Source organism: Epinephelus moara, chromosome 1, assembly GCF_006386435.1.
Source record: "Epinephelus moara isolate mb chromosome 1, YSFRI_EMoa_1.0, whole genome shotgun sequence".
NCBI classification, from domain to species: Eukaryota; Metazoa; Chordata; class Actinopteri; order Perciformes; family Serranidae; genus Epinephelus; species Epinephelus moara.
The window spans coordinates 21,326,538-21,352,391 of NC_065506.1; the positions used below are offsets into that span (position 1 = coordinate 21,326,538).

Sequence of the window (25,854 nt, forward strand, 5' to 3'; positions counted from 1 at the left end):
CATCTTAAATTCAGCATGCTGCCATAATGATGTTATTGCCTCTGACCTACAGATGCTTTACCTGCTCAACTCATGTTCAAGTCATAATTTATGACGATGCTGACACAGCAACACGCCACACAACCAATTATCATTCACCTCCCATGAACAGCAGTTTTACCCCTGTGCTCTGAGGGCATTAAGACTGTTTTCTAGGGTTTCGAGGTGCAACCTGCTACACTGTGGGCGAGTAAAGACAGATGAGATTTATCTAGTCATGATTCTGCTGTTATGAAACAGCTTAAGAGTATTAAGATCACGCACACACACACACACACACACACACACACATGCAAACACCACTGACACAAAAATCTATGACTTCGAGAAAAGTAGAGTTGTGATTTAAGGAAAATAACTGTTTGTCAGCAAACCTTTAATTTAAGTTTTTGTTTTTTTGTTGGGTTAAAAATCAGAGTGAAACAAAGAGGCATGTGCCACTCTATACTGCTGTCTACAAAAGAGTATGATGCAAATAACCAAAAATGGAAAATAATATAGTAACTATATTCATAAAGTGAAAACCAGTGAATAGAACGCAGTGCATTATTGCATAACAGCTCAGTATCAAAGAAAAGTTATACAACATCAAATAATATTACAGCAACTGTTAATAAGGATGAAAATTAGGAAACACTTGGGAAACTTCCCGCTCCCTCCACCACTGACTCATGCACTCGTAATTTGTACATATCTATTGTATTATTGTGTCCTATGTGTTTCATTGAGATGCGTGTGCTCTGCTATGTATCCTGTTTAATTGCCCCACAGGGGATGCTTTAAGTTATTAAACCGATAGAAGTAAAACTTTACTGTACATAACAGTTCATAATAGAAAAAGCAACATACAGCTGCTTAAAGAAGGATCAGAAAACCACTGAAAGGGGCCACATGAAATGACACAGAATAAACAAGTGGTGACATTTTGCGACATCATGCATGCACTGCAGAGGATTCTCTCACACAGAAATCTAATTCTCTGATATGAAACCGGTCAAATAGGGTGACGAATTAAACTGCACAAAAACACTGTTTTTCACTCCGTAATAATACTCTACTCTGAATCACACCTGATTGGATCACAAGCACATCTGAACACCTGGCACCCTTTCAAATCTCTTTTGTCCATAAAAAAAAAAAATCATGCGGTATTACTGTAGTGGTGATAAAAAAAATAGTGTTTACAGCAAACATTAGGTTTTATCTGTAACCTTACAGAGATCTGTCCTCCAGCTAAGTGACTTCAGTGAGTAGGAGAGTCTTTTTCTTCTCTCCTTGCATTAACTGTTTGTCACTCCAGCCTATTAAATTTAACTGAACAATACAATTTCTGCCAATATATCCCCCTAAATCCTACACATTGGACCTCTCCGTGACACAGCTGATCTGTTACCAGTAATTTAAATATTTATATCAGCGTGAAAGCAACTTCTGTGTGAACTTATTTCTGAGAGCAAGGCATGTGATAATCTCAACATCTTATTTGTTTAAAGCCACATGCACCACTTTGTCCCGGTAAAAAGCACTAAAACATTTTTTCATTATGTCCAACTCCTCACTTTAGGATGGATATGTAATCATGGTGAGCCTGATTTGTAAAGATTGTTTACCCTCATATGTTTGGATCGTAGAGGGAGCAGGACACTGACGACCAGCTGTCTGATTAAAAGACTTAGATGGTTAAACTAACTCCTGAACAGAAGAAGTAAGGTGCTGCATACAGGGATCAATAGTGTGCTGAAGGTAGGGCTGTGCTTGTTTGTTTGCCCTTTCAGTGTTTCCTGGTTAGTCTGGTCGGAGGTGGGAGGGCTTTGGGGTGCAGGCACAGTGCTGGGTGGGAGGGTGGTGAGGCTGGCACACATGTCGTAGAGGTTTCCAGAGAACTGTGTTTTCCTGGACTCTTGTCTAAGAGACTCCCAGACTGCTGCTGCTTCTCCAGGACAGCCGGCCAGAGCTGAGTTGGCACAAACGTGGAATGCGTTCCAGGACCTTCAAGGAACCAGGACACAATGAGATGTCAGTGTAGAAAATGAAAAATGACAAGGTTAGATGGTGACCTCCAGTGATTAAACCCTTCATGTTGCAGGGGCGTCGGTGGCTTAGTGGTAGAGCAGGCGCCCCACACACAAGGCTGTTGCCGCAGCAGCCCGGGCTCAACTCCGGCCTGTGCCCCCCTGCCGAATGCCTCTCCCCCCACGCCTGTCTGTCCTATACATTAAAGGCTAAAAAGCCCCAAAAAAATATCTTTAAACCCTTCATGTTGCTGCAGTGATGGACAGATGCACTGCAGGACCCTGTGACATCACTACTGGGTGTGTCTAAGTCTGATTAAAAACTACTCTTTAAAGTTATAATCCTTAACTTTCTAGCCCTTGTTTATTTGACAGCACCTGTGGTTACTGGTGACAACAGCACAATTATTTTTGACACCAATGAAGAAGAAGACAGTAAATGTGTGAGAGAGCAGGGCATGACATGCAACTAAGGTCCCTGACTGGAACTAAACCAGTGATATTGTGGTTATGTTGCATCCGCTGTCACCATTCAGCTACCAAGACGCTACAATGGTAATAAACTTTAAACAATACAGGTCCATTGAGAGTCCATTCTGGGGTAGAAAACATGCTGCAGCTATTCTGGTGGAAAAGTAACAGAAGAGGAGCATTGTTCATTGCATCATGTTTTTTAAGTACAGAAGAGAATATGATGTGAAAACAGATCCCTGCTGGAAATGACATTAATGATATGGAAGAGCGTAAATCAAAACAGTAAAGTTGTGGGCCATAAAACCGAAACAATGAGACTCTATAACCCTCTGTACTGCAGAGTCAGGTGATCTGTGGGTTCATGTTAAATCGATTCTGAATACAACACTCAGGACCCTATGCAAAAGATCTATGGTCGATAGTGCATGACACAAGTGCATTTAGGGCACGTCTAACCACTTTGTTAAATGGCACAAAATCTGGATGCAAAGAAAGGCACAAAGGGCAAAAGGGTTGTATTTAGTCCCTTAATTAATCATAGGTGTGTTTTGGGCATACCAATAAGAGTGTCATCTCCTATTTCCCTTAAAATCCAGGTGCACCTACACCTGGCAAATTGATATTAGCATGGCAAATTCAGCAAATTGGATAAGCAAACAATTTTCCAGTGAGAGCAATGCAGTACGAACAGTAATACCACTGCAGCAAATACTGTGGGACATTTCAGTAGCAAAACTAAAAACTGCCCTAATAAACTTGACAAAACTTGAATAAACTTGATATTTATTCACTTTTTATGACTCACTTTTTAGTCACAAGAATGTAATGATCATCAAATGTGTGATTCAGTGCTAAAACCTGAGGCAGAGTTGATGCAATATAAAATCAAGTTAAAAATCAATTTTTCAATTCACTGAAATAATCAGTGAAGTTTTGCTGCTCCTTGTGCATAAATGTACACAGCACCTGTCTTAAAGGTCCAGTCAGTAGGATTTAGTGGCATCTAGCGGTGAGTTTGCAGACTGGTAACAAACTGGGGGTGATTATAAACTAATGAAAATGTTGTTTGGATATTGTACTCCATTTCTGCTGTTATCCTGCTAAATCCCACACGCTGGAACTTGAATGGGGAGTTTGCTCCAGAGCAGCAGCCGAGAGCAGCTTTTGTCTGCTCTGTTTACTTTTTAGAGATTGTAATTAATATTTTGATCAGTAATGATGTCGGCTATTATTCGCCCACATGCAACCCATCTGCACATCTCTGTGCGTGTAACAAGTTAAGTGTAAGTGTGGGTGTTTTGAGCCCGCCTATGTAGGCGCATCTCACTAATGCACCCTTATATACTGAGCCATTCTGACTTTGGACCAGGTTTTGGTGGCCAATGGTGCAATCTCTCCTTGCTACGTCAAAATAGTAATACCCCAAAAATGCACCTGACCACACCTCATTTTAACACCTCAGAAGCAGAGGAGTCTACAGCTCTGCAAGGCTGCACTCAGTGCCTTGAGCTAAATGCTAATGGCAGTATGCTAACATGCTTTCAGTGACAATGCTAATTTGCTTATGTTTAGCAGGTATAATGTTTATATTCACATGTTAGCATGGTAGCATGCTAACATTGGCTAATTAGCTCCAAACAGAAAGTACAGCTGAGACAGATGGGAATTTCATTAGTTTTACAGGTAAGACTCCTTCATTGTAATCCATCCATTAGCCATTCAGCCATTTCACAAAAATCCAAAAGAGTCAACCTCATATTGGCACGAACAAAAAAAGTCAGGGATTATTATTATGAATAGGATTCATCTTCTGGGAATCATGAATATCTGTGTAAGATTTCATGGAAATCCATTGCCAACCGTTGTTGACCAAAGGGGTGAATGGACTGACATCACCATCCCTACCACCAATACAACTAATCTTTAGAGCAGCTTTAGGGATTATAATATAAAAAATTAAAAACAAGTTGTATCAAGTCGTTACTGGATGGTTACCACAGTGATGGGAAGACACACCTGCAGATTGCATCAATGTCCTGCGTGCTCTGGTCTTTTTGTGTTTCCACCAAACTGTCTCCAAGTGTTACTAAACACTGAGCAAAACTCTTGTAGATGGAACCACATGAAACAGGAATTGCAGCTCCAAAACACATGGGGACCAGGCCTAGTGGAGAGGAAGAGACAAGAGAACAGTATGATCATGATATTGAGATAATTTTTCATCGAGTAATTCAGTGAATGTACATATGCGGACAAATTAGTCATGAGAGAATAAAATCACTACATTCTTCAGGTCGGGGATTTTATCTTGTAGAGTGAAACACAATATTTATGTGCTTATGGAGACATGATCCATCCACTGCTTAGATGGATCAAACAAATACAGAAATATGTTGTATTCCATTCATCTGGAGGGATTATACAGCCTCAAAGCCAAATTCAACGTAGGGCTACAAAAACCTTGTGTGAGCTGTGTGAGTGCATTGATCAGCTCATACATAACACGTCCCTGTGAGCCTGCTTTGAGTTGAGTCACTGAAACGTTCCTGGAAAGGAGTGAATCAAGGTTTACTGGAATATTTCAACACTGATTTGGAAAAGAGGACATTTATGCAATGACCTGATCAACGCATGAGGGTATGGAGGTGTGTTTGAGTTGGTAGATCTTTCCCTTTGAATGGAACAGCTTTGTTGTTGGCGTTGAAGACGCCTGTGGACATATCCAGTTGTCAGCAGACTCAGGTTAAGCTGTTCCAGGGTCAGGGTTTACATGGACATTTGAATATAACACCCCTCTTCAAAATCACGTATCTTAATTTCTTTGAAAATCACGGAACATCCTCAAACTATTGACAAAAATCATTATTGGTAGCTATCAATACATGTGTGACGATCTTTTATCTGACTTCTACCTTTAGTTTGTCTTTAATTCTCTTTGCTTTAGCCAAACTGTTTACACAAGGTTTGTAGCACAGTATTTTCAAACATATCACTGTAATGCTGAAGCATGGATATTTCCCTTAACTGTCCAAAGTGTCCGCAACATGGAAAAACAGCCCAAGATCTAAAGGGGACAAGGGTGTCCACATATCAGAGCAACATAAACCAGAGGCCTGCCTACCTTTACAACCACAAGTAGCACTTACCTGAAAGTCAATCTTGTCTTTGAAATCATTTACTCACCTTAATAGATATACATGTTTGTAATCACTTTAAAATGTTTCTTCTTTATATTAACTTAATATCCTTTTCTTTAACTTCGATGTAACTTTCCCAGTTATTTTTTAGGTTTTATGTGACTGCTGTCTATGCCTCAGAGAGATGTCTTCTTAAGTTTTTGCTTTTGCTGAGCTGTCTCAGGACTTTATTAATTACATATGAATACACATTGTCAAAGACTGGTATTTTTTTTTTACTCTTGGTGTATTTGCTTTTTTGTGTCTGTATTACATCGTGGTTGTTAATTTACTGTTTATCCCACGAGTAGCATGATTTTACTGCAATGTAGTTCTCTTCAAAATTCAAAATTCATTGTCATTGTTATAAATCCCTTAACGAAACAGTGTTTCATTCATGAAAAATGTTGCTCTTTTGCAGATTTAATCTTACTGGAAAAACCAAATGTAAAAATACACTCAAAAACAATAGATGGTAGAATTCACACCTAAATACATGATAGGCATCAAATGCATGTACACCCACCCACACACACACACAGATGCACATATGCAAACACATGCACACAGGCATGTACGCATGTGCACACACCCACACACATGCAGAAGGAGAGAGAGAGCATTTCATTAAGGTAAGTGCATCTGTAAAACCTGTCTCTCCTCAATTTCAGAACAAGCTAAATTAAATATCCTTCATCAGCCATCTTAACTACTTCAAGCTTTTTCTGACAAACCTGAAAGTCCTCTGATCGACTTAAGTTTCAAGACATATGTGAAGACACAACAGGAAAAACTAGTAAAAGAGCACAACATAGGACAAGTAAAGGCAAACTCAGCACTTAGAAACTTTTCGTCCTGAACACTTGAATGCACCTCATCAACACACTCAGACAATAATTAAAGAAGCATCCTTACTGAGGCAGAGAGCGATGGGCAGCAGCATGGTCGCTGCGCCTGGTTGGGACCTCATCATTCGTTCCACAAGTCCTGTGGAGCTGAGTCCCACCTCCCTCTGAACCAGAGGCTCTGATGTGAAGGTCCCACTGACTCAAAATCCAAAGAGTCCAAAATTGCTGCTTTAAAATGTAATGCGTTTGGCCATCCGTTGGGAATTCATCAGATTGCAAAAGTAAAGCAATGCACAGAGGCACAACCCGGCTGGATTAAGGGACCGATGCATCACACAGAGTAAGAGGATGCTGTGTGTGTGTGTGTGTGTGTGTGTGTGTGTGTGTGCGCGCTCTCGGGAGGGGCACAAGGCGAGAGCCATGAGAGCTTGGAGGCAGCAGACCAATGACAGCATCACAACACACCACACTGGATTAGAGTGTTCTCATTTCCGGTCTTTAGTGTTTAGAGCATTTATCTGAAACACAAATAAATTAAATATATTATAATTTATTACCATCTCTGCCTTGTTCCCACACTTTTGTCCACTATAAAACCCTGATTTTATTGTTGAAAAGGGAGTTTGTCACAAATGATAATAGAAGGAAACATGATCAGAAGTGTCAGGAGGATTTTTTTTTTTTCGTGTGAACAGATGGATGACGTCCCACTGAGGATAAGAGAATCCAGCTCACCTGGGAGTCCAACACAGACGCAGGGCGCCCTCTGAGAATAGTAGCAACCCATGTGAGAATGAATCATCCACAGCTATGCAGGTTATGAGGGGTTATTAAAGAGCGCTGTATATCTTTAACACTCTGAACTAAAGATTAGGCAACAGAGATCTGCACCATGTTTTTAGATGGCTCATTGTAAACCATCTACCTTATTCCCAATTTCCTACTTGAGTGTTTGTCTTACATCCCCCTCCTCTTCCTCTTGGCCTCCAAATCCTCTGCCATGCCCCCCAGATGGCTCACACTCCGTGCATTAGTATAAGTCCCGGTTCACATCTGTATACTGACACAGGAGGAATGGTAACCCATTGTTAATCTGCAGCTTAAAACAACCATTAACTGCAGAATAATCTGTCTGTATCTGAAGCTGCTGCTCCAAATCAATACATCATGTGAACTTTGGCTGCAATTCCAGCTGTATATGTTCCCGAAAACATCTGCTTTTTTTTTTCATTCATGTGCATTCAAGATGGATGTGAGTTGTCTGTTGAAGTCATTCCATGGTTTAGCTCTCAGGACTTTTCTTGTTGTTACATGTTGAAGCCTCAGGCAAAGGTGCTGTGTGCTATTCTGGGGCTGTTTTTCATTGTTTGGACCATAACAGAAGTTTAAATTAAGATCAATCATAACGCAGCAGTGTATAGTGATACTTTAGGTAATATAGTGTTACCAACTTTGTGTCCAATATCCGACATTTTTTTCTGTTTTAATTTGAAATCCATAAGGAGATCCATTAAGAAATGGTTTTCCCAGTTTGCTGTGGAAGAACTGATCTGCACAGAACCTTGACCTGAACCCCATCCAACATCTATGAGATGTACTGGAGCACTAACTGTGAGCCAGGCCTCATATCCCAGCATCAGTGGCTGAACTAATTGATTCTCTTGTGAATCAAGTGTTCACATACCTGTGTTGCCAGAAAAAGCTGTTGGTATTGTATGCTTCTGAAAAAAATGGGTACTTTATATTTTCATGTTTCACACTTATATCATATCAACATTTATAAATTGATGCAGTTCTGATCACATACATGGCACCAAAACCCAGAACTTTAAGCCAAAACATGATCTTTTCCCAAACATAATCATGTCGCAAATCAGCCTGTAAAAGTAATGTCTGTCACTCTGAAGAGCGTGATCCATCTGCACTGTTATGCTTTGTAACAGGAGTGGTGTTATCTCATTGTCCCTGTTATGTCCATGTATATTTTACTGCAGCTGAAGTATTAAATTTGTCAGCTGTGTGTCAGAGTGCCCAGATACACACAAATGTGTCAAGTGTTGCATTTATTGTCCTCCTTCAAGGAACATCTCCTAGTACAACCAGTGGCTTTTTTTCCTGGTGAAATCATTGCACGAGTAGATCCCAGTAGGACCTATTGTGACACTAGAGTTCTCTGTGAATTGTCCTCCACTGAGCCCACTTCCTCACTGCTGTCTGATAATTTCACTCACATTTTTTCTTGGACCATAGTGCCATTCTTCTGCTCAAAACAGTGGTGTCATCTGCAGAAACATTGTTATATAGACAGTTCATGCTAAATGTATGATCCAAAATCCAGTTGGAGAGACAGAAACAATATATTTTGGTCAGTCAGGTTTATCAGTAACCAATTTTAATGGTAAAAAAGGGTGGTAAAAGACAGAAAATGTAGATATTTTCTATTAGCACTCTCTATGCTCTCTTGGTTTGAGTGTTGTTTGATTTTTTTGGTACCAATGCCCAAACAATACACTTTGAAATATATTAATATATTTTTTCTGTACTTTATTATTCATTTAAAGAAATTAGGCAAAGTTTTTGATTGTTAAGTGTTGCATATTTAATGTATTGGCGACCCACAGAAAGTCTTCATAGGGGTGTGCAAATGGAGCCACTAAAAAATCTTTGGATGGTGCACCAAAACTGAAAGAAATTAACATAAAAAAACAAGCACTGTGACAGACTGAGGAGTCGAATGTTTCCATCCACTAAAAGCTTTAGGTGATCAGTTTAACAGACAGATATCTTAAATTGCACAGGGCAGTTGTACACTGGTCCATGTTCAACATTTTCAAACTATAACTAGCAATATGTCATTCTACTCAGCCCATGTGTTAGCAAAATACCATGAATGATAGGCCCAAGAGATTTTATATAATCGTAACCCTTTTTTTCTCAGGCACAGATACACAGTGTGTGCCTGATGTCAAACACTGGAACACATTGTTTTACTCCCCTCACATTACATAATTACTCTTAAATGATGAGACGGTCTGAAATGAGAAGCTGTTGTCTGGACTGAATGTAAAGGCGGCTGTGGTAAACGGCAGCAGCCATAGAAAAGGAAGATAGAGTTGTGTAAGTTTGATCGACAGTGCTGGATTAAGGCATTATGCAACACTGTTGGGAGTAAAAAAAAAAACCAAACAAAATAAATCCAGATGAGATTAGGATCTAGATCCTCACTCTCTGTCTATCCATTCATCCGTCTCTCCCTCTCTCTCTGTTTCATGTGACACATCAACACGGCAGGTGTTCAAAATGACGGATTTTAAGTTTGAGGTTGAGTGACTGCATTTACAGCTCTACAGTCACACTCAGATGTTCCGCTCTTCACAGCTTTAATATAAGTAACAATTAGGCAAATGACCATCCAATCTGCAGACACACACGGACAGATAAAGTAGATTAGACCATATAGACAGGAGCTACACTGTAAATCCCTGCAATTCAAGCTGTTATGCCATCGCCATCTAGAGGGTGAAAATCATGCTACAGCATCTGACAGATTTTAAGGTCAGATCTGCTATTAACCTCTGAAAAAGGCAAGTAAATAAACAAACTTCATACCATACACTGTAGTGGTACACTCACAGTAAGGATAGTGCTGAAATAATTAGTCAAGATGATCAACACAGAATGAATCCATGTGTTTTTTGACACACAATTACCTGTTGTATGTGATTTATGATGTAAAAATAACACAATTTGCTTGATGTGGTTTCTCAAATATGACAATTTGCTGCTTTTAACACTGCTTATCATTTTTTTTTTTAGACTGTTGACTGAAAGAAGCGGTCTGGGGATATCCCCTGGCAAATTGTAAGGGACACTTTAAATTGCTTTGGTATATTTTATGACCAAACCAATTCATTCATTACTCTGCAATAGTAATCTCTGCAGGAATCCACTGTAAAGCTAATTTTGAAGGTATACTGGGCCAGATTTTCCTAAAAAACAATGTATATACAGAAGTAATCCCTCTCAGTTATCACTTATGACCTGCTAGAAGTGTGTGGAGGTGTATATTTCTGCAGAGACTCTGTCCTCTGCCTACATTTTCTTATTTTCTGTGTATGGTATGTTTATGGGACTGAACCCCCACAGCGCTCAGGTGAGGTCGGGGCTTTATAAAAAGGTAGTGATCAGGTGTTAGATAGGCAACCAAGAGAAAATCCTCCTGAGACTCTGTGTCCTCATTAGACATTAGATTTTAGGTTTACTTGACCTTATAGTTCATTCTGCTTAACTTAGACCTGTTGTCCTCATTCGTGGACACTCCTTGTGCCATTTAGTGGTTGTAAGAGCACAATAAAATAATCCATGTAAAAACAAGATGGCAGCCATCGCTGCCAAGTCAGTCTGCAGCTGATCCCGACACAAAAGTCGATGAGGCCCAAAACCTGATCACATTTTATGGTTGAAACGTGTTTATTTATGATTAATAATGTTTGTAGTTTCATATAGCAACACATTTGACCAATTTTAGCAACATTAACAAACTAAGACACTGTTAATTAGTAAGTACTCGTTTGAAGACATTGGGACTTTATTATCTTTGACAATGTTTAGTTTTTTATACTTATCGGGTCCTACTGATCCCAAATAGCTAGGAGAAATTAAAAATGCATACCAAACGAAAGTTCGTGTCTCAGGAGGATATGGCGAGGCGAAACGCCAAACCAGAGTGAATCTAGGGTTGGCTTTTCCTTTCACTGGCAACGACAATCCTGTGTAGTATACCTTTAAATTACAATCATCACTGAAACTCAAAGAGGAGTATATGTATCTTTTGTTGTGTCTCAAGAAGTAACTCCAAATAATTCCAAGATGATTCGGAGAGAACAGCTAAAATGATGAGTTGCACATTTCATCACATCTATCACATGCATCTTAATGATGTCACCATCTTAAAACAGAGTAAATGTTGAGTGAGGCTCAGTCCGCCCCCAATAGGAGTAGAAAACATGGCAGCAACGCTGTCATTTAATGTTTGAGTTTATGTTCCATTCCCATCACAAGTCTTTATGATTGAGGATTTGAGATGATGCAAATTTTTATTACATTTTCCAAAATTTAACACATCTGATGATGAAAAAATATACTTAAGCTTCACTAGAAATCCAACACTTCTTTGCACCTAAAAAATCAAAACAAGAGCCCTTAGCAGGTGACTGTGACCCATGTGGGCTGACCTCAGACCCCTCAACTTAAAGGTAAAAGCAATAAAAAAATGCTCCAGGACCTTCGGACCCACTGCTGTGCTACTGTGACATTTGAAATAATCAGGACACACTTCATAAATTAAGAAAACACTCATCATAAATCAGCACTGTTTCAAAATGAAATTTACTTCAAAATGAGAGCAGAGCATAGCTGTCAGACCAACTTCAAAAATCAGAAATGTATGTAACATCCTGTGCATAAAACACTCATGAACAGGACAGAAAAATGCAGCCACTAAACTTATGTGTGGAGGAACATCACACACATGAATCACAATGAAACGAGCAGGTGGTGTTTCACAGAAGAACCTCGAGGGCAGACATACATGTACAGGTTGCATAAAGTATCTTGACAAAAAATTTTTCTTTGTACTTCTCTTAAGATTTTCAAAACAAACAAACAAACAAACAAAAAAGCTGAGCAAATGTAACTCAACGCACGTTTTCAAGAAACATCATTTAAGATTTTTTGAGTGCCCCTTTGTGATTTAAGGAATCCCTTTAAGTCAGTTTTCTGTTGCTCATGTCTTTGGCAACAAGATGAGAAGGGAAACAATTTAAAGGTGCAGTCAGAGATTCTTATCCAAGTCAGCGAATATCTCCTTACATTCCACTAGCTGTCCGTTCAGTGTGTGTGCTGAAAAAAAAAAATCTGGTATTCCTGATGCTTTGGCTATGTAAAGGGAAACAAAAGCAGCTCAGACCGAGCCACACAACACTAGCCAATTAGCAACAGTGGGCGTTTGTGCTTGTGGACGGGACAGGGTAAAGGCCATGGATGTATCAAGAGAAAGGCAGTGGGAGTGAGAGGGACAGTGGGTCCACACTATTAGCACTGCAGTGTATGCCTGTGGTGCACAGAGCCCTGCTAAATTTCAGTGGTGAGAGCGGCCTATGCGTCACAACGACCACACGCCCCATCAGTGAGACTGATAATACAGAGAACTGATATGTCATTCAGGCGTACAGGAATCCACATGGTGAACATCACTGTCCGTGCAAACAATCATTTGTCAACTCGAAAAGTTACCATGGGTTTTGCTCTGTTAGCTACCATTAATGTATGTCTTGTCAGTTGACCATGGCGTGCTTGCTGCCACTGGCTGACAGATTACGCTCCATTTATCAGCTTTACCGGCTCTCACCATGACGTATCAAGTGGTGCACTGGCACACTGAAATGAAGTGAACCCAGTAAAACAGCTTCTGAAGGAGCACTGACTGGAGGGGTGTATTTCTATGGGTGTTGAGTTCAAAAAAAATTCTCCAAAATCGCTGACTCCACCTTTAAGGTACCTTTAAAGGCAACTCACATAAAGTCATGTTAGAGTTGTATTTTATTGACTAACACAAGTGTGCCAAGAATAGTGTTTTGTGTAAAAAATATCCTGTAGATACTTCATTTTGGCATACTTTACCTCTGTAGATCTAATGTGAGATGTTTCTGCTCATTTAAACTCTTAGAAAAAAAAAAACCATTGAAAGATACATCTTAAGGAGAAAAACCTTCTATGCAATTAGGCAGTTTTGAGCATCTTCCTCATGAGTCCAGTTATTAATGTGTAAGTCTGTCTAACTTGTAAGTCTGTGCAAACTATGAGTTTCTGGTGAATTAATTAATTAAAATGTGTAGGCCTATTGTTGACCTTGGTTGGGCTGCAGGTCAGTAACGGATTAAGCATGTTTCTATGTAATTAGCAATTGTGTTATTAATATGAGCTACATTAACTAGCCAGTCAACTTCTTTTTAACTTAAGGCCTACGAAAACTCAGCTCTACTTGTTGAAAATAAATTGTCATCGCTCGTAGTTTTATACAAAACAGGGCTGATCTGCTGTCTTCAAACCACCCCCCACCCCGGTGTCATCTCCGTTAGTATGAGTCTCTGTAACGGGTCGTCTCCGGTGATGCCAACCCATCACACCTTCTTCCGGACGTTAAAATTCACCGCGTTTCCGTACAGCAGCCGGTCGCGCTCCCGCACCTCCTCCTGCAGCTTGGCCTCGGCCACCCGCAGCTGGCGGATGGTCGACTTCATCTCCTTCATCTTCACCTCCATCAGTGCGATGATGTCCCGCTGCTCGTTCAGTTTCCGCAGCAGCTCGGCGGACGTGGTGCCGGTGGTCAGCGAGTACGAGTGGTCCAGCGGGCTGCTGGTCACACTGACGTACTGCACGGACGGCTGGTGCACGGTGGACGCGGTTTCGACCGATGAGTCGTCGGCGTTCAGGTCTTCCGCGCTGCCGATCGGCGCCGTGTAACAAGTCCCCTCTGACTGGGCGGGCAGCCGCGCCGTGCCCAGGTACTCCCCGTTTTGGCCTATCTGAACCACGGTGATGCTGTCATCGCTCGCCTCACCGCCAGCATTGCCCTCGGCTCCTTCTGCAGTGCTGTCCAGTACGCTGGCGAGGACGATCCCAGAGGTCGCTGCAGCGGCGGGGGCAGGAACCGCCGCGGACACTTTCCTGCCTCTGCCCCGCCGGCTCCTGCGCTCATTGACCCCCCGCAGAGGGAAGAGGGACGGCACCCGGATGGTATATGTCTTCCTACCGCCGGCGAAATGCACGCTGCAGACTCGGTGTCCTGTGGTGGGCTGGAAGGTGCTGAAGCAGCCGCTGACCCCGGCCCGAGAGATGTTCCTCAGCCAGATCTCCCTCAGCGTGCTGTCTTTAGGAAATGTGTAGAAGCGCAGGTCCTTGTCCCGGTGCGAGTTGTTGTAGCAGCCAGGCACACAGCAGGTGAACCCGGGCATGATTACCGACACACCAAGGCTAAAAGCACGGTCTTCTGGTGAAGTTTAGCTTATTTTATTGTTGTTTCTTTATTCTATGCGTTGTTATCAAGCTCAGTGGCCTACAAGCGGAACTACACGTCCCACAACGCTAACAACTTCCTGTTTATTTTTCACCAAAAGTGAGCCGCTTTTCTTCTTGCGACGACTCAATCCGCCTGAAATGATCCGGACTCGACGGATAAGGAGCTCGCACTGATGCTGAATTCGAGGCTGATGTTTTAATTTCGTTGATAGAGGTCTTGTTTTGTTCTTTGCGGTGTTATCAAGCCAACCGTCCTCTACTGAGAACTAAAAGTCCCATAATCCTTTGCGCTTCCTGTCCAGGTCCGTTAGTAATATACTGCCCCCTGCTGGTCACGCCACACTAAGCTCAGCTCAGAGAAATCCACAGTGTTGTTTCCATGTCCAAATCTTTTAATTTAATTATAATACAAGCACACAGAACATAATAAAAGCAGCACGTAGAAGAACAGTAACCTCATACATAATACAGTATATCTAAATAACCATGTTTGCGATGGAAATGTTTCACAAAAATCTGATTACATTAATGCAGATATTATTTTCCATGCATAGGCCCAATAAAACAGTCACACTGGCTGATAGAAGATCTGGTCAGCAGTGTTGGGGAGTAACTAGTTACATGTAATTAAATGACAAAATAAATGTAATTGTAATTAGTCACAATTACTGAGAAAATATGTAACTAAATTATAGTTACAAATCAAAATGTTGGTGATCTCAACAAATTCACATCAGAATATATTCTTTCTTTGACAGAAAGATTATGTAGACTATAACATTAATTCTGGAGCCTCACATGTTTTCAGCATGCAGGTGTACCTTCTTTTGGCATCACCATTCCTTAACATTTTTCAACTTAATGTCCCCTCATACACTGGGGCAAAGCAAAGCAGTGTAGGAACAGTTTTACAGGTTATATTTTTATCATTTCATATGAAACATCCATGAAAAGTTACATTTTCTATGTAACAGAATGTTAACAGGTTTAAATGGACCTCCATGTTGAAATAAAGGTTAAATGAAAAATGAAAAAAGGACATATTAGTTTTTGTTTCGTTTTAATTCCATCTGTTTTCTTCTGCTTTACCAATCTTGCCATCTGAAACAGCACATTTTAGAGTCGTGCATGTCTGCATGTGGTAGTAACCTTTATCAGCCACCTGATGGCCTTGTAGATTTCTCCTTTGAGATTGAGTCTATTATGGAAACCACAGGGAAGTAACAGCCCTGAATCTCCTGCATGGAGGATGTGCTAGTTTGGACATTTCATTATAGAGTTTTACGGTTGCAAATTTCCACGCACAACCTTTACTCCACCTGTCAGACACACATGGAAAAAGTCTACTGATCCACATGTCAGACACTTCTCTGCACATTCGCAGACACATCTTCTGTAGTTTGAATTTATGATCAGATGCATAGACACATCCTTAACTGAATTTTGGAATGTTTGAAGCCATATATAGATTATTTTATGTAAAAGAAAATAGACTTTAAGGAAGTCCTATTATTTATTATCATATTATTAAATAACATTCCCCCCAAAAAACAACCTATATAAAAAATTGAGCAATTTGTTAAATAAAATTGAAACACAATTAAACAAATTCAAGGAAAACATAAAAATGATTTATGCAACTGCACACTGGTTTGGAGCTCTCTACTCCATAGCCTTTGTTCACCAAAATGTACCTGGTAGTCACTGAGACCAGCATGTGAAAGCCAAAAAGTCCACCAATGACAACATCAGCATGATATGTGTGATTCACACACATATACAGAATTTTGACGGATCACTATGCTTTTCAAAAACCTGGTAAAGACAGAACATTGTGGGCCTATCTGCTAAATAAAAGAGCATCCTGACCTCATGGCAAGGAGAGTTTTTATATACTAAAAAAATCCAAAAATGGACACAAAAATTGGTGGCAGACATGCCAGATGTTTTTCAAGAAGTGCTATTTGTACTGTACTAAATGCCCTTACAGTTAATCAGATATTATAAACATTTTACTTTGAGCACTTAATGCAGCACCACAGTTAAATCTTTGTGGCTCATGGAGCTAAAACTGAATCAAGTTAACAAACATAGGCAGATTATGACACAAACATGTAAAAGGCCTCCCTAATCCCCCTAAGGAACATCTGTTGTTTCTCCAAACAGAGGTGAAGGGCCCAAATTGCATGGAGTACTCAGTGCATCTGAAGTCCTGTAGCAAAAACTGAGGGTAAATAAACTCTCATATGAAATGAGTCATGATGGTGTCTTTGTCATGACAACGTTTGAGTCAACTTTTAGGCTATTACTTAAGTTTTTCTTTTTTTTTGACTTGGTGAATAAGCCCTTTGACAAGAAATGCAAAGTCATCAAGAGCGACTTTGTGCAGAGGCTCTGGTTTAGGGGCCCCCTGAGCCCTTGGGTCCCTGTGCCTGGGCCAGCTATTGGTGATAATATTATGTCTAGAATTTATTTTAGTCAGAATATTAAGGCTACTTATTAAATTGTATTCATTTTCTTAAATAGTCTACCAGAAACTGGTACTCTATAAAGCCATGAGAAAAAATAGACATGACAGGAAACAACATAATAGTACGTGTTCTACACATTGGCAGACACCTGTCACCTGCCATTTAGCGTTTAGCAATGAATAGGAAATTGATTTGCAGTGAAAAATAAACAACCGTAGAAACACACAGACTGTACAATACAGCTCATTACACAGAAGTAACCTCAGTATAATTTCTAAAAGGTAATGTGTAGGCTAGAATTACCCTAACGTAAAAAGAAGTTGGGCTACTTATCAATGCAGGTCTGTGCGGTGTGCAGACTAGCACACTGAATCATGGGAAATATCGGTGCCCGATCAAAAACTGCACGGGCATAGTAATACACAGTTCTAAGTTCATGTAAATTACGTTTTAATTATGTATCTTTAAATAACAAAATAACATGATTCAAATTGAACAGTTTAACGTGTAAAGGGCCGTCAGTAGTCGTATTTGTGGGTCGAGCTAGCGTGTGTGTGTAACCTTTACTTAATCCTCTGCTGGTGACCTATCTCCAGCCTCTTGTAGTATCTCTGGCCCTCCCCACAGTCCTGCCGTTGCTGTTGAAGTTACCATTAGCGACTGGCCAGCGCCCGGCTGAGCACCTTCAACCGCTGTGGATGTGGTCCTGGTGAATACAGTAGGTAGCTTATGTTACACAGCAGTATGTGTTGGTTTTTATACCATTTTTAAAGACAATTTGATAAATTAACTTTAGATATTAAGTCTGTAAAGTACCTTCGTTTAGCGGGAGGTTTTTGAGTTCGCTTTGCGGCTGTCTGGCCCGGCGGCTAGCTAAACGTGCTAGCTAACGTTAACCTTATCATCTTAGTGTAACGTTAGCTAGCTTAGTGTGTGTGTGTGTGTGTGTGTGTGTGTGTGTGTGTGTGTGTGTGTGTGTGTGTGAACCATTCAGAGCATATAACCGCTACATCTATATTAGTTAAAGCTTTCCTTGCTTTCCGCAAGTTTATGGTATTGTAAAAATATGCCTAATGCCCAACTACCATTGATCTCGGTAGTGATAATTACGTGCGGCATGGCTTTGTTATCTGACCAGCCGACAGCAACACAGCACGGCTAGGTTACTCTCCAGTGGTGGCTTCATCTCCTGTCAGCCTGGAAACATATATGCGTGTTTGGCTTCGCTTTTTGAGCCCTGAGGTGATGCAGTGAGGAGTAGGGAGAGCCTCTCTTTTTTCAAAGGCTACATAGGTAAGGCAGGTGCACAGGCACACACATTTTGTTATAGTACAGTCATGGCTCCAGGGGGACAAGTGAGGCACACTGTACACTCCTATCAGCCACTACTCTTATGTTAGCAGCTTACCTATTCCTATTAATACATTTTCCCAATAGAATATAGGCAAACCATTTAGTCTCTGTACATCCTCAGAGCTCAAGCAAGAAAGAGCTGTGTTTACCTCCACCCTCCTTCCCAAAAATAGATGTTACTGTGGGCAGATGCTCACACTTCAAAAGCCCATTAACAGTAATTACATGAACTACTGAAAACCTCAAACAGTCAGAGGTCCAATTACATCAGGAAATCACCAAAGGTAAATAGACAGTTTGGATGGCCTCAGGTGAGCTGAGCTACACTCTGTTTTATATTTAACTTTATGTTATTCTGATAAAATGTTGATTAATTCAGCTGTTGTGTGTGCAAGTTTTTGTTTGAAAATGTCACTGAGAAAATGTTTAACCTGAACAAAGCACACACAGACATAAGTGGCACTTGCTACAGAGGTAATAGGGATGACGTTGACTTTCGGTGGGTGTGGAACATATGAGGAATGGCATGTTAACTATGTAGCAGGATACAATGTAAGTAGCTGTCTGAGACTGCTGATGAGAAAAACTGGTCCAGAGCTCAATGGGACCTGTTTGTCCTGTGTGTTGATACAGCCACTAGAGATAATGTTGATACTGGGTTATGAGTCAAGTTATTGTCTGTGGTTTTGGTTAGCGTAACATTGTAATAGAGATTGAATGTCTTAATGTGTGGTTTTAAATCCTGCATTACAGTAAGGTGGTTTTCTTTACTTATTTAACTTAATGCTTTAACATGCATGATCACTATCGTTCACCTTACATTTAGGTATTGAATGGAAACAACAAAAAAATGACATAAAAAATGTGTGAGATTTGAGTTTGTCATTGTCACCAATGTTGCCTATCTTTATCAGTTTCTTTTTTTATCTTGACAGATACAGTGAGATCTCCTTGACTTCCAGACACAGTGAAAGCCTTGGCAGACAAGTTAATCCTAAACTGTTGGGATGTCGATGAGGCTGGCCATGGTTAACACATAAGGTTGCAGTGGAGTGGCGCTGCCATGTTGCCAGGAGTCGGTGTATTCGGCACGGGCAGCACAGCCCGGGTGCTGGTGCCGTTGTTGAAAGCTGAAGGCTTTGAGGTTCATGCACTCTGGGGGCGAAGCGAAGAGGAGGCATGCTGCTTGGCAAAGGAGCTGGGCATCCCATTTCACACCAGCCGATCTGATGACGTCCTGCTGCACCAAGATGTCGACCTTGTTTGCATCTATATTCCACCCTCAATGACACGACAGATTGCTGTCAAAGCACTGGGTAAGAGGTGATAAACTCACATTAACTTTAAATAGAAAGCAGACTTTTTTCCTTTCACAAGGCTGCCCTGTCTGAAAACCTTGGCCACATTTAAAGTGTTCTGTCTTTTATCTTTTACGTAACAGAATTAAGAATTTTTGGGTTTAAATAAATTATGACAATCAAGTAAGCTTTTTTCCCGAAACACCAGATTCAGATCTTGCATTCCAGTTTCCACTGACACTGTATAACCATCTCAGTCGTACATACTGCTAATGTGACCTGACCCAGCTGGGCGTGGCAGGTCAGCTCTGGAGGGATTCAGCGTTTCTCACTACAATGACAGTTTTCCCCCAAAATTGCATATCCTGGACATGGCTGCATATTTCTCAGGGATTATCCTTGAGATGTGATAAATGGCGATCATACCCGTGACCTCAGGGAACGTAGTAATTTGAGGTGAAAAAAAACCTAAAACAATACTTATAAAACTGGAAATTCCCCACAACTCACATTTGTTAGCAGCACATTGAAGTAAACATAGTTAACACATAGTCATATCAGGGGAGAGCAGATCTATGAAGTTAACTTACTGTATCTGATGGAATTCCTGAGTGTTGACCTCAGCTTCCTGTTTTAGTTGCAACTTCCTGAGTGTGTCCCCACCAAAGAACTTAACCATGGCAATACTTTCAATGGATACTAAAGGCTGCAGATCTCAATATAAACAAGCTATACACACACCTCTGTGCTACATCGTGTGGTTACAGGAGAATGCTGACTTTTTGTTGTATTCATAGCAAATCCCAGGAACAAATGATGACTGCTCGACTTGAAGCAGTCTCAGATGATTTAGGTGTCTCTGACTGATGATCTGAATCTCTGACTTTTGGGGGGCAGCCCTCTGAATCTCTGACTTTTGGGGGGCAGTCCTAGATTTTGCCAGATTGTATCACTGAAATGTAAAATTCTAGTATTCTTGTTGCACTTGACCTCAAAGATCATTGAATCCAGTTTTATCTGAATGATGACAGCCCCTATCTTTCCCTCTCTCTCTGCAGGTATAGGTAAAAATGTTGTGTGTGAGAAAGCTGCCACTGCTGTGGATTCATTCAAGATGGTGACTGCAGCCAGATACTACCCACAGCTGCTTAGCATTATGGGTAATACCTTGCGCTTCCTGCCAGCTTTTATGGCAATGCGCCAGCTGCTGGTGGAGGGATATGTTGGCGAAATGCAGGTGTGCGATGTCCGAGTCTACGGCCCCAGCCTCCTGGATCAGTCGTACGGCTGGACGTGTGAGGAGCTGATGGGAGGAGGTGGTCTGCACACTGTCGGCTCTTCCATCATTGACCTTTTAAGTTACCTAACTGGTGCACGAGCCCATCGTGTTCATGGCTTACTGCGGACCTTTGTACAACAAAATGGTTTGATCCGAGGCATCCGCCGCGTCACCAGCGATGATTTTTGCTTCTTCCAAATGTTGATGAGTGGAACTGGCTCTAGCCCTGGTGGCGTGTGTTGCACTGTGACCCTGAACTTCAACATGCCAGGGTCATTTGTGCACGAGGTTATGGTAGTTGGATCCACTGGGAGACTGGTTGCCAGGGGGACAGAGCTGTATGGTCAACGCAATGGGAGTAAAGGTGAGGAGCTGTTGTTAGGTGACAGTGGGTGGGTGGGACCAGAGGTGAAAGAGATGCCCCTGCCTCACCTGCAGGGGCTGAGCTCCATGGTAAAGGCACTGAGACAGTCTTTTCAGGCTCATGAGGAGCGCAGGTCATGGGCGCGAGGACCAGTTGCCATGGCCCCAACATTCGAGGATGGTCTGTATGTGCAGACAGTAGTCGAGGCGGTGAAACGGTCCAGTTGTAGCGGAGAATGGGAGTGTGTTGAGATCATGAGTCAGGAGCCAGATCCGAATCACAATCTGTGTGAGGCTCTGCAGAGAAATAAGAACTAAATATATTTATACACCCAGTGCAACTACTACATGTGTCTGACAAAACTGGGCTCTGAATGTTTCTCCTTTCATTCAGCTGCTGAAGCAGTTTACATTACTCATGACTACTTTTGCATTTTCACATTCTGTCTCACTTTGAGCAGAATATTTTGCTTTTGAAAGCATAACTGTGCTGTATATGTTTTATACCTTCACAGCTATGATTTATGATTTGTGTGTACACTAATTTTTTTTATAAACAGCTCCATTATTCTGATTCTCAGCAGAAAATATTATAATAGCTGTGTAAAACTCTACAGGTGCCCAGTTTACATGTTTATTACCTGTACCATGCCAAGAAGTAGAGAGTCTTTACTCTCACTGAAGCTTGAAGTCATGACTGCAAATTTCCTGCTAAATAAGGTTGATATTCAGTACGTCACCTGTCAGCAAGGTGCCACACCTATGTCAAATATTGGCCAAGAGCAAAATTCCATGGGTGTCAAAAAACAGCCTTTCAGTGGATGTGTGTCTATTTCCTTTATCCACACTTTATGCAGCATGTCTGGATACATTCCTGTAAACATGCAGGCACACACAAGCATATACTGTTTTTTTTAACCACCCAGTGTAATGACATGTCATGTGTCAGTTTGTGGCAAACCACAAGGTTTGTTGTGCTGTTAGTGAATTATTATTTGCTCAACAGTTGGGTCCCTCTCAAATTGTCCAAGCTTGGAATTTAGTAATATGGCTCAAAATAAAATCCAACTGTAAAGCCAACTGAGAAAACATTTTAATCCCCTTCTGTACAAAACATTTCGATGTATTTCGGTGTTAATTTACCTGCAACATGAATAGCACCTTATTCTGAAAGGAAGTGTTTACCTTGGGCATGAATGTGAATATCAAAGCATGAGGATGATTTGACTAACAAAACATTTTTTGTGCAGTGTGGTGACTGGCAGAATTCAAATGAAGCTCCACTGGAGCTCAGAAGAAATTCAGAATAAGAATAATGGAGCTGTGCAGAGTTTAGTTTTATTTTTTTAACTTTTGGAATGTGTAATAATAAGCATACATTTAAAGTTTGCAAAGGGGGCATGTAGGTTTTTGTGTTGTGACATGCCGTGGCATACATAAGACACCAGGGATTGAGTAAAATAAGCTATGTAGAAAACTGAATAATGAAAAGTCTAATTTGTAGCATCGCCCCTTAAAATGCCCAATTCTTGAAGTGGTATTTAATCTTATATCTAAGTTTTGAGTGTCACTCACCCTGGACGCTGTTTCTTTCTTCAGAGTTCATGAGTGCTACAGCGGATTTCAGTAGTGACATGATTTCATAGTAGAGGGGAAAAGTATCTAAATTTCAAACCACTCCTGCGTTGTCCATATGTTCAGTATGTCCAGTCATCATTTCATCAAAATATACTTCTTCCATACATATACACTACTGTTAATAGCTTCAGTGAACGTGATAGTGCAACACAGATGCAGTGTTGATAGTAATATTTTGGGTGAATGTTGGCTGGAACAAAGAACATATGGAAGGACAGAGGTGAAGTGGATTATATCTCAGAGAAAGGGATTTACAGGGATTGTTTAGCATCTGTTTCCACTGTGAAACTCACCAATGATAATCTGTTTAACTGTTGTAACTGACTGTGAAGAAGGAATCTGTCAATCTTACACAGGATGAGTATTTGACGCTCAGATTATAGATTTTAGGTGAGGTATCACATTAAATCTTACATTAGCAGAAACAGGCTTGTCCTAGAAATTACAGATTTGTGACCTTTTAATTGTTAAGTTGTCAAAAGTTTTAGATACAAAGCCTGACGGCTTTAACATCTGTATTAGTTTAAAATATGTGTAAAAGGTTTGTTTACATGTGTTGATGATTGAAATAATTTTATTTGTTTTTATAATTTGTTTTCATGCAATCTATGCATTCAGAGTTATTCCAGATGTTTCAGTCCAGAGAGTACACCATTATCCTGAAACCTCACTGATTGTTGAGTAGAACCACTGGATCTGATGTATGCGAGAGTATAAATGTGTGCCTCTCTCACTCGCTCAGACCATGAGAAGGAAGTGTTGAATAGTTTGCAGTCGTCGTAGTCACTCACTGCATCTCGCTGTACTGCTTAATATCCTGAATAATACTGGGCTTTAGCAGGAGATGAAGACAGAAGCAGTGTGCTGATATGATTTGATTGGTCTGTTCCCCTCTTAAACCCCCGCAGGATCTGCAACTACGTACACATTACACGCTTACCTCACGCTATCCCAACAGTGCTTTACAAAAACAGTTAATCAAGTTTACATTAAGTGTCTTTATCAAGCGCATCACATTTGTCTGCAGGATGTTCTTTAACTCACCACTACTAAAATACATTCCAACCGAGTTTTCACCTTCTTGCTAACGTCTGTTTTATTTTTTGCACTGATAATTGATAAAATGCCACATATTTAATATGTAGTGGGATGCTTGTACCAGCCAGCTCACTGCAAAAATGAATTTAACATGTCTGTATAAGGAAGACGTTTTGTATTTATTTATGTCTTGGTGTGGAGAGAGTTCCCCATTGTTTATTCTGTTCAGTGTTTGTGTTTTCAGCCTGTGAATTTCTGTTGAAATATTTATCTTGTTTAGATTTAGTGTTGTTTTAATTGATAATACAGCTTTTTGAGCACAATGTGTTGCATTTAATTTGGGAAACTGTAGTGTTCATCTACCTGACAGATATTTCCTTAAATAAATACAGTTGTATTCATTTAGTGTCTTCGGTCACACTTCAGTTAGTTATATTGGCCTTTACCTGCCACTGTCAGTTTTGTAGACTGAGCCAGCAGCATGCTACTCTTTATCTCAAATCAGACTGAATAATCGCTTTCAAATACCTTAACTGCATGATGCAACATGTTACATCATGCCTCCTCCCTCGTGTCCACAGAGTCACCATGTCTCCATGGAAGCGTTAAGCAGCAGTCGTGGGGATTACAGGATCTGCTGTCTAGAAACAACTCTGAACTTTTTATGTGCGTAGCTGTGTCTGCTGTCAAAGTGCAGGTTTGCGGTAAACTCATGCGTTTATTCACTCAGCTCTAAAACAAGTTTTAACGTTGTTCCAGTTGACGATTATAGCATCTTGATCTATAGTGTAGCTACAGAAGATCTTACAATTTAATATGTGTGTAGAAAAAATAGACAAACACGAACTGTTCTTTCTGGGATTAATATTCAGAAACAGTTTTACACATTTTTTACATCGTTCTCACAACAAGACATTCTGACAAGACCTTTGCATATATGTCACTGATCATATCTTTAAGACTACATTATCATGGGAAAAAGTGGTGTTTGGCTTTCTTCAAAAACCCAAGAAGACAAATTAATGACATAAATAACTGATTAATAATACGTTTGATAATGAATGAGTTCATAAATGACATTTACCAATAAAAAGCCCTATTTTTTTGTTTTCCTGAAGGATATTGAGCAATATGTAAAATTACTTTCTAATTTTACTAACAAAAAGGCCATCAGGACACATATCTGTATGATTTATAATATTTTCATCTAGCGTAATATACTTCTGACGATTTTGTTGTTGTTCTATTTGTATACCATTCCCTGTATGTTGAATCTTTATTGTGTTCTTATGTCTAGTTTAAAAACGGTAGTTATCCTTTGATAAAATAAAGCAAAGGAGATAGAATTACTTGAAACACACTATTATACTGCTTTGTGGTGCATCCCATAAACATAGTCATCACATTAAAAAAAGAAACCTGATCAAATGTGCAACAAAGTGCACTTCATTCAATTTTTAGAAGACATTATTTTTATTATTATTATTGTTATTATTATTAATATCAATGTTGTTTTTATTATTATTTACAAATCATTCATTAATTTCATTTAAAGGGTTTATAAATGAAACTGGCCCGCCGTTGATGACGATAGGGGGCAGCAATGCATTATGGAGCAAAGTGTAGTAAAAAACAGTTAAAGCCATTGATACTGGTGACAGTTACGTAAAAGCCTAAACTTCTGAAACTACTGAAAAGTGGAAATAACAACATTATCTCTTAATTTCACAGATACAGCGCTGAATATGAGCAGCAGTTTCTCCGCTGTGTAGTTCGCTCGTTAGCC

The 25,854-nt window shown here is 40.3% G+C and overlaps 3 protein-coding genes across 4 annotated transcripts; 1 reads left to right on the forward strand and 2 right to left on the reverse strand.

Moving 5' to 3' along the window:
- Positions 1 to 377: 377 nt before the first annotated feature.
- Positions 378 to 6,898, reverse strand: LOC126396250 (neuritin-like protein). Its single transcript, XM_050054191.1, has 3 exons — positions 6,617 to 6,898; positions 4,542 to 4,689; positions 378 to 2,028 (listed from the first exon to the last, which is right to left on the reverse strand). Exons 1-3 carry the CDS (start codon positions 6,672 to 6,674, stop codon positions 1,725 to 1,727), a joined length of 510 nt encoding a protein of 169 aa, XP_049910148.1. The 5' UTR covers positions 6,675 to 6,898; the 3' UTR covers positions 378 to 1,724.
- A 4,730-nt stretch (positions 6,899 to 11,628) lies between these two features.
- Positions 11,629 to 14,984, reverse strand: thap11 (THAP domain containing 11). The gene has a single exon (XM_050051128.1). It carries the CDS (start codon positions 14,562 to 14,564, stop codon positions 13,731 to 13,733), a length of 834 nt encoding a protein of 277 aa, XP_049907085.1. The 5' UTR covers positions 14,565 to 14,984; the 3' UTR covers positions 11,629 to 13,730.
- Positions 14,985 to 17,680: 2,696 nt separating this feature from the next.
- On the forward strand, positions 17,681 to 24,468 carry gfod2 (glucose-fructose oxidoreductase domain containing 2). Of its 2 annotated transcripts, none has more exons than XM_050049499.1 (3): positions 17,681 to 17,817; positions 19,388 to 19,768; positions 20,809 to 24,468. In XM_050049499.1, the coding sequence occupies exons 2-3, from the start codon at positions 19,516 to 19,518 to the stop codon at positions 21,708 to 21,710; spliced, it is 1,155 nt and encodes a 384-aa protein (XP_049905456.1). In that variant the 5' UTR covers positions 17,681 to 17,817; positions 19,388 to 19,515; the 3' UTR covers positions 21,711 to 24,468. The 2 variants fall into 2 exon arrangements, with proteins under 2 accessions (XP_049905456.1, XP_049905462.1); XM_050049505.1 differs by having other exon boundaries at positions 17,756 to 17,821.
- Positions 24,469 to 25,854: the final 1,386 nt, after the last annotated feature.

Bases quoted from the DNA above. Each gene is read 5' to 3' on its own strand.
- LOC126396250 (XM_050054191.1), bottom strand. From the start codon at position 6,674: ATGATGAGGTCCCAACCAGGCGCAGCGACCATGCTGCTGCCCATCGCT. The intron at 4,690-6,616 runs GTAAGGATGCTT...CCTCTCCACTAG, and splicing joins GCCCATCGCTCTCTGCCTCA to GCCTGGTCCCCATGTGTTTT. The intron at 2,029-4,541 runs GTGTGTCTTCCC...GGTTCCTTGAAG, and splicing joins GACATTGATGCAATCTGCAG to GTCCTGGAACGCATTCCACG.
- thap11 (XM_050051128.1), bottom strand. From the start codon at position 14,564: ATGCCCGGGTTCACCTGCTGTGTGCCTGGCTGCTACAACAACTCGCAC.
- gfod2 (XM_050049499.1), top strand. From the start codon at position 19,516: ATGTTGCCAGGAGTCGGTGTATTCGGCACGGGCAGCACAGCCCGGGTG. The intron at 19,769-20,808 runs GTAAGAGGTGAT...CTCTCTCTGCAG, and splicing joins GATTGCTGTCAAAGCACTGG to GTATAGGTAAAAATGTTGTG.